This window comes from Urocampus carinirostris, chromosome 7 (assembly GCF_059441175.1).
Source record: "Urocampus carinirostris isolate Australia breed hairy pipefish chromosome 7, RoL_Ucar_1.0, whole genome shotgun sequence".
NCBI classification, from domain to species: Eukaryota; Metazoa; Chordata; class Actinopteri; order Syngnathiformes; family Syngnathidae; genus Urocampus; species Urocampus carinirostris.
Window position 1 is genome coordinate 10,754,326 of NC_142355.1, and position 8,211 is coordinate 10,762,536.

The 8,211-nt window shown below is 40.0% G+C and overlaps 1 protein-coding gene across 2 annotated transcripts in view; it reads left to right on the top strand.

Moving 5' to 3' along the window:
• btbd10a (BTB domain containing 10a) overlaps positions 1–3,960 on the top strand; it is a 28,716-nt gene extending 24,756 nt beyond the window's left edge. For both annotated transcript variants that reach the window (XM_088339718.1, XM_088339719.1), the window contains exon 8: positions 1,060–3,960. In XM_088339718.1, the coding sequence (XP_088195844.1) occupies positions 1,060–1,463 (404 nt within the window). In that variant the 3' untranslated portion in view covers positions 1,464–3,960. The remainder of the gene's footprint in view (positions 1–1,059) is intronic.
• The last annotated feature ends 4,251 nt before the right edge of the window (positions 3,961–8,211 follow it).

Below are 8,211 nucleotides of genomic sequence, written 5' to 3' on the forward strand. Positions count from 1 at the left end.
TTGAAACTGAATGTCCTTCATAAAAGTACACAGTCTAAAAATTACAGCCGGCAAAATGAGCGGAAAATGATACCGGTACTTAAGGTTTGATGCAGACTTGCAGAGTCCGGGTCCCATTGAAAGTAATCCAAGGAAAAAAGTGTATATTTCCAAAGGTAAGGGTGGGAAAAATATATATCCACTATTGTCCGCCGCGTCCACAAACACTCACCTTTACCGGTCCCCACTTCCCGTCACCCCGCGTTTGTTTCGCCCCTTCTTTTTTATTTGCCCGTGCAAAACATATCAGAATAAGTGTCTGAAATAAATACATTACAAAAATATACAGTTGCAAATACATATTATACATGGTTACACATATTTACAAAGAAAGATGGTACACCGAGAGAGTTTTCAAAGCTTTAATAATAATATAACTTACATCCCAAACGGTGCCTGTGATAGGGCAGTTAATGGTAGCAACACGCTAGCAACACACTCGCAACACAGTAAATGGGTCTGTTAAAAAAACATACCGTACTTGTAAAAATCACTTAGAACTGAAGCCATCAAAGTTGTCTTCCTCAGTGTCAGAAAGAAACTTTGTCATATAGATGTCGTCCCACACTCCCTTATTCCAAAACACGCTAGCAACACGCTCGCTCCTTCTTTATCGGACTGCTCGATTGCTTTTAGCTTGAAAGCTGCGTCATGTGCCTTTCTTTTTGCATTTTGCAGGATGAGGGTATGTTTACGCTAATTTAACTTATAAAGCAAAAAGTTGCAGTCTTCCTCGGCGCATATATTCCACCGGTCTAAATCGTACCCTTTGTACTCGAGCGCCGCTGGCGGCCGTTAGAAAAATTCCATAAAATGGCCGCATCACTGAATAAGCCGCAGGGTTGAAAGTTTGGGAAAAAGAAGCGGCTTGTAGTCCAAAATTTACGGTATGTATGATAGGTTACTAATTTAAGCTGAATGATAAAGCGTAGTACTGAAAAAGCTAATCATTGGAGTTGACATTATTATGGATCTGGCCCCAGAGCCAAACTGACATCCCTGCTTAAAATCCTCCGATAGGCTACCCGACCTACAAGGAAAAGGTGAAGCGGCGCCCTGGAGGTCGTCCAGAGGTCATTTACAACTACGTCCAGCGTCCTTTCATCCGCATGTCGTGGGAAAAGGAAGAAGGGAAGAGCCGCCATGTGGACTTTCAGTGCGTCAAGTCCAAATCCATTACCAACCTGGCCGCCGCCGCCGCCGACATCCCGCAGGACCAACTGGTGGTCCTGCACCCGCCGGGACCTCAGCTGGACGAACTGGAGCCGGCCCCTCAGCCGGGCCCCCACGACCCTCAGCATCCCATCTCGTCGCTTCAGGATACGGAGGGCGCCGCTGCCCCCCAGCGGGTTCAGGACGACCAGAGCGCTTATGCCTTGCCGTACACCGAGGCGACTTACAGTTACGAGCACGAGCAATTTTGAAATTTCCCGACAATAAGCCGCTGCGTTTTCCCTGCGTTTTAAACCAGTGGTCCCCAACCTTTTCTGTACCACAGACAGGTTTCACGCCTGACACTATTCTTGCAGCCTGTTCCGATACTAACATCACTGGGGTAAAAATAGTTTGATGATGAGATAAAACCGAATGCCTTTTCTTATGTCATCTACATCTCTTATGGTTAGGATTCGGCACCCTTATCTCCACGATCCAGGTTTGATTCAGGTTGCATCCATTGTTGTGCAAATGCGGTCAGAGATATTTTTGACTTATCAATCATTGCTCAAATATGGTAATATACAGGGTTGGGTAGGGTTACTTTAGCTGGATTACTTTCAATTACTTTTGGATTACTCTAATACCAAATATGCTAATAAAAGACAAAAACTAAATATGAATCAAATGACTAAATTTTGTGCAGGCTTGGAGTAACGGAACACATGGATCGGCAAAAATGATGTTGGCAAGCTGTTTGGATTTATTTTCATTTTGTTTCCGTCGCATTTTATGTTAGTTTTGCCAGAGATCAAAGCCAGGAGAGAAAGCTTACCACGTGTTGTGAGTCATCATTTTATTCATATTTAGTTTCCTTTGTCTTTTATTAGCATATTTGGTATTGGAGTATTCCAAAAGTAATTGAAAGTAATCCAGTTAAAGTAACCCTACCCAACCCTGGTCCCACTGGCTACAAGGATAACGATGCTAAGCCCAAACAGGTTAACTAATTGTCAAAATGTGAACAGATATGCTAACTTGTCAATAAGTGATGACTAGCAGTGTACTGGTTTATTTATGGACCTTGATATTTTGAATCAATCACTTCTCAAAGAGCGCACAATGAACTGTTTAGTACACAGATGTGAGAAATTCCTTCATGTAAGGGTCAGCAGTGTAAATCAAATTGTTATTGCGGGGAAGATTTTGACCCTGTTTTGAAACAGACATGCAGTAATGCCGATTTCAATTTTGTTCTTTGTGATTGATCATGCTGTTGTATGTTCAGTGCCTCTCGTAGATGTCACTGAGACAATTTGGGGACCCCCAATAAATGTACAGTAATCCCTCAAAGAGAAACCATGTTTTCATCCGTAAGTACTCCACCATACACTGAAGCCACAGAACAAACCCTAGTTACCTTATGAACGCCAAATTATAGTTTTAAAAATAATCTTGCAGCTCTTATTGCATTAATAATTCTGAAAAGAGGTGGATATTATTTCAGGACACCAGTTTTTTACTTTGTCCCCATCATGTTGACGTTATTTGAAAATAATAGTGACATAAAAATGTTTTTATCATCCTTGAAGCTCACTGTTTCTCAACTAGTTTGACTTGAGGACCTACCATTGCACCCTAATGACAAGCTGTGACCCAAATCAAGAAATCAATTCCACCTCTCAAATGTATCCAACAAAAGGATTGTTCAGTTTAAAGCAGAGATCATAGAATGTATTCTTTTTTTTTTTTTTTCCCAAAAAACAAAATGACCAGCAAAACCAAAGTAACTTCAAGTACTTGCGAATAAGCCTACATTGCATAAAAGTGACCCCCTAAGATGCTTTAAAATAGCCACGTACTAATAGAAATTTTAAAATTTTAATAAATTGTGAACCTAAACATCGATGATTATTTCATTTTTTTAGTCCAAAAAATGATCATATTTGTAAAAAGATAAAAATATAACATTTAATTTTTTCGCACCATCCACCATTTTCGAATTTTGCAATCGTTTCCCTCTCGGACTCGATCATTGTCACTTATTATTACTTTTCCTTCCCCTTAACAATTGTCACTTATTGTTAAGGGGAAGGGAAAGTAATAATAACTTTCTTGTTATGTGCAGAAAAAGGAAATGAAATCACAATAAAACGAGCTGTGGTCCATCTCGAAGATTATCGTATTATTACCATCTACTATTATTAAGGAGTGTAATTGACTCTGTGTTTTCGTCTTCTTAGCAGAAAGGCCTGCGACCCTCTGAAAAGGGTCCGTGACACACTTTTGGGTCCCGCCCACCAGTTGAGAAACACTGCTTTAGCATATTGAAAAGGTCCTCTTCAACCTTTTGGTGCTTTTGTCGGTCCAGAGTTTTATTGACATGAATCCTTTTAGAGAAACTGGAAATAGCAAAATATTCTAATATAGGTTTGTCAAGCTGTTTTACTTGTACAACTTAGACCGCAACGTGATTGACGCTCAGGCAGACACAGGCAGAAAAGGAGCGTGCCGACTGTACAGCCAATCCAAAACACAATACGGGAAGAAAAACCGGGAAGTAGCGAAAGGTAAACCGCGATACAGCGAGGGATTACTGTACTTGAATATGAAGCCATATTGAATGTTGCCACATGTTACAGGTAATGAGTTTCTCCTTTTTTTGATGAATTTACAAGCAAAACAGGTTTCATGACAATTTTGCACATAATGTCACTGCTGAGATGAATGCATTTTTTTTTAAATAAAAATTAAAAAAAGACAAGACTCAAGATCTCTATACATTATTCAACATCAGGATTGGGCTACACAGGGATATCTGGTATCGGTCCGATCCGAGTAAATACATTATCGATCCATACCGATTCCAATATTTGTTGCTCGTTAATGTCACGCCCTTGAGTTATGTAATAATTACAACTAGACAATTCCGGAGGCAATTGTGACCGTGGGTGCTGAATCTGGAAGATGTTAGCATAAAACCGGTAGCATCAAGTTGTTAGCATGTAATCATAGGCATGTACTTGTTAGCAATAAGGAGATGCCTTGAGGGACAGTTTGAAAAAATCACATCCATTGTAATACATAGTAATGACAGTTATTACGCTGTAATAACAGTTTGAATGCACCCATTCCATTTGAATGGGCGCATCCAGAATGCATGGGGCTCTTACATTTCAATGGGTCCGCTTGGTACCCAGGGAAATTTTTAGGGGTGGCCTAAATGGGTCAATGTCTCACATGACATTTAACCATGGGTAAATGGTGGATGCTCGTTAGCTTGTATGTTTTAACATAACTTGTTAGCATGTATCAGTTAGCATAACTCGTTAGCGTGTAGCCTTTAGCATGTGGCAGCTAGCATAACTTGCTAGCATGTAGCTGTTAGCATGACTCGTTGCATGTAGCCTTTTAGCAATATTTGTTAGCATGTAGCAGTTGAAATAACTCGTTAGCATGTGTCTGTTGGCATTCAGCAGTTAAGCTAACCGCTACATAACGAGTTATGCTGACTCGTTAGCATGTATTAGCAATATGTTAGCACAAAGATTTGACACTAAGTATATTTTAATTTTTATTACAAAACTACAATGCAACAAAAACAGTATTTAATTGAACCATTTTATTGAATTACTCTATATACCTTATTTTAAATGATCTGTATTTCATTTTTAAAGATATTAAGTTTGTATCCGTTTAGTCATTTCATTTGAACACATCATTTGAATAAACATCCAAAAATATACGAAATGCAAAGCTTGTTAGCCTATGTCAAAAGCAAAGGACGTAACGTTTTTCAAGAAAAATATGAAAGCCACAAGAGATGCAATGTTAATCGGACAATGTGAATATGTACAAAATAGGTCCGCTCTAAATGTTAAAGCAGTTTCCCCAGTGACTTAAGATCTAGTATTAGTATTGTCACACACACGCCGCTGCTTGTCAATGCCAAAATCCTGCTAATCTCCGAAGAGCGGAATGACGCCTTACATCGAAAAACAACAGCAACCAGTTGATGAAGGTGCTGTGACAGAGTCGGATCAGGAGGCTTCTCCCGCTTACTTGTAAGCATGGAAAACGGTACCGTTTTGTGTGGGGGAAGCAAACAACTACCCAAAAAATGGCCTGGAGCGAGATGATCAAGCATTTTTCCGATTTCTACAGTATCAGTGAAAGAAAAGATCTGGTGTGAATCATGTAATTTCCAGAGTCACAAATATATCTACAATTTACATATGCAACTCAAATCTTGTGTGTGCATTGATCTTGAGTAAATTGTGAGACACATCTCTCCCCACTGAAGGATTTTATACATTTTACTATAAAGGATTTTATACAAGTAACATTTATTGAATGCAATGAAATTTTTCACAGAGAAGGCTAAAGTTCAATGACAGGTCACGCCGTTCAGAATGCGAATGTTTTGTTTAGTTCTGTTGATAACAGGACTCTGACGGAGAAGGCCCAGACGCAGGACGGCAGGCACTGATTTGATAATCGCTTGGGGTCCAGACATCGAGGCGAGATGGTGGGGCCACGTGGTGGCTTTTCCTGGCCCGCCCATGGGAGGAGCCGGGGCGCCGGCTTGCGGAAAAAAGGCGTGGGCCGGAAGGACTTCGGAAGATCGGAGAACGAGAGGGAAAACGAGAGAAAAGGCTCGACGAAGACGCAAGCGACAATAATTCGGCTAATTCGATGGAATTCACTTAGTTAAATACTTTAAGAAAATAAATCTGCCCCCATGCGGAAATGCCGGTCTCTTGTCCGCCTTATCACAAAAACGAGCATGCATTGTTAGGTGGTGTTTGGTTAATAGAGTCCGATAACTAATTCGAACAATTTGGTAAACGGTACATTGATAGTTTATTTCCGAACACCATGAAAAAATAAGTAATATGTAGCTTACATTTTCAGTTGCAGGAAATTCTTCCCATCACAATTTACTACTGGGTAACACCACACTAAATTTTTTGCAAGTGTCAACGTCATTTTCAAGTAGACTTGTGAAACGCGGCAACAATTTCAAGCATTTAGAAAAACTTCATTTATAATTCAAGTACTTTTCAATCCTTGAAAAACATTAAAATTCTGGCATTTTCAAGGATTTCAAGCACCCATATGAACCCTGGATGTAAATAAGGAATTGGCTAATGCGAACGATAAAACAACACATTATTTTAGTATACATTTTTATAAACGTATATATATATATTTTTTTAGCAGTCAGCAAGAGAGGAGCCCTGCCCCACCTGAAGGTAATGATTAACATTTTAGGCCTAACGTTGGGCTCGGTCTTAGTCTTACCTCGAATCCCATCCCCTTTTGTCCACCTTCAGTATCTGCACTAAATACCGTTTACACAGTTAAATTTACCGTAAATTCCGGACTATAGAGTGCACCTGATTATAAGCCGCACCGAACACATTTTAAGAGGAAAACCGATTTTGTACTTACACAAGCCGCACCCACATTTGAACATGTAACACAAACACAAAATTAACCCAAGTCCCGCGATTGAAACTAAATGTCCTTCATTAAAGTACACAGTCCAAAAATCACAGCCGGCAAAACGAACGGAAAATGATACCGGAACTTAAGGTTTGAGGCAGACCTGCAGAGTCCGGGTCCAGTTGAAAGTAATTAAATGAAAAAAGTGTATATTTTCAAAGGTAAGGGTGGGAAAAATATATACCCACTATTGTCCGCCGTGTCCACAAACACCTTTACCGGTCCCCACTTCCCGTCACCCCGCGTTTGTTACGCCCCTTCTTTTTAATTCGCCCGTGCAAAACATATCAGAATAAGTGTCCAAAGTAAATACAAATACATGACAAAAATATACAGTTGCAAATACATATTATACATGGTTACACATATTTACAAAGAAAGACGGTACACCGAGAGAGTTTTCAAAGCTTTAATAATAATATAAATTTCATCCCAAATGGTGCCTGTGACAGGGGAGTTAGTGGTAGCCACACGCTAGCAACACAGTAAACGGGTCTGTTAAAAAAACATACCGTACTTTTAAAAATCACGGTAAACCATCCTCATCTTCCTCCTTAGAACTGAAGCCATCAGAGTCGTCTTCCTCAGAGTCGGAAAGAAACTTTGTCATATAGACGTCGTCCCACGCTCCCGTAGCCTCACTCGCGCTGTTTCCTTCTTTATTGGACTGCTCAATTGCTTTTAGCTTGAAAGCTGCGTCATGTGCCTTTCTTTTTGCATGATGAGAGTATGTTTACGCTAATTTAATTTATGCCCAAGCCAAGAAGTTGCAGTCTTCCTCGGCGCATATATTCCACCGGTCTAAATCTTACCTTTTGCACTCGAGCGCCGCTGGCGGCCGTTAGAAAAATGACATAAATTGGCCGCATCACTGAATAAGCCGCAGGGTTGAACGTTTGGGAACAAAGTAGCGGCTTATAGTCCGGAATTTACGGTATTAAAAATATATAACCTGCAACCAATCATCCCGAGGATGCAAAATTAACCAAACTAAACCGCGCACAATCAAAGTGACAAAAACAAAAGCATCCAAACTGACAGAAACAAATAATTTTATTTGAAAAATAGTTCACTGTTGATACAATACACGCATCATACTCATATATTTGCATAAAGTATACTCTTGACATAATATTTATATTATGATACATTTCTGCCTGGTGGAGCTGGAGGGGGGTGGGGTGGGGGGTCGTAGTGTTGAGCGATAACAACACAAACCCCCCCAAAAATAATAAAAATTAAAAAAAATCACCACAGTGGACACAAAGCATACTGTACTTCATCAAGTGCGTCTGCTGCCGCCTGCTTGTTCAGTATGTCAACTTCGAAAGGGTAAAACCGCCGCTAGGCTAGCAAATCAGCACTCGGGCTTAAAAAGCAAATGCAAACGTAGCAAACTCAAGGAACTGAGAAGCAAAGCCAGTCTTAAAGACTTCTTGAATAAATATCCAATTGCCGTCTTCCTAGTTTTATTTGGCTTACATTTCTTACTTGCACTTGAATCCTTTA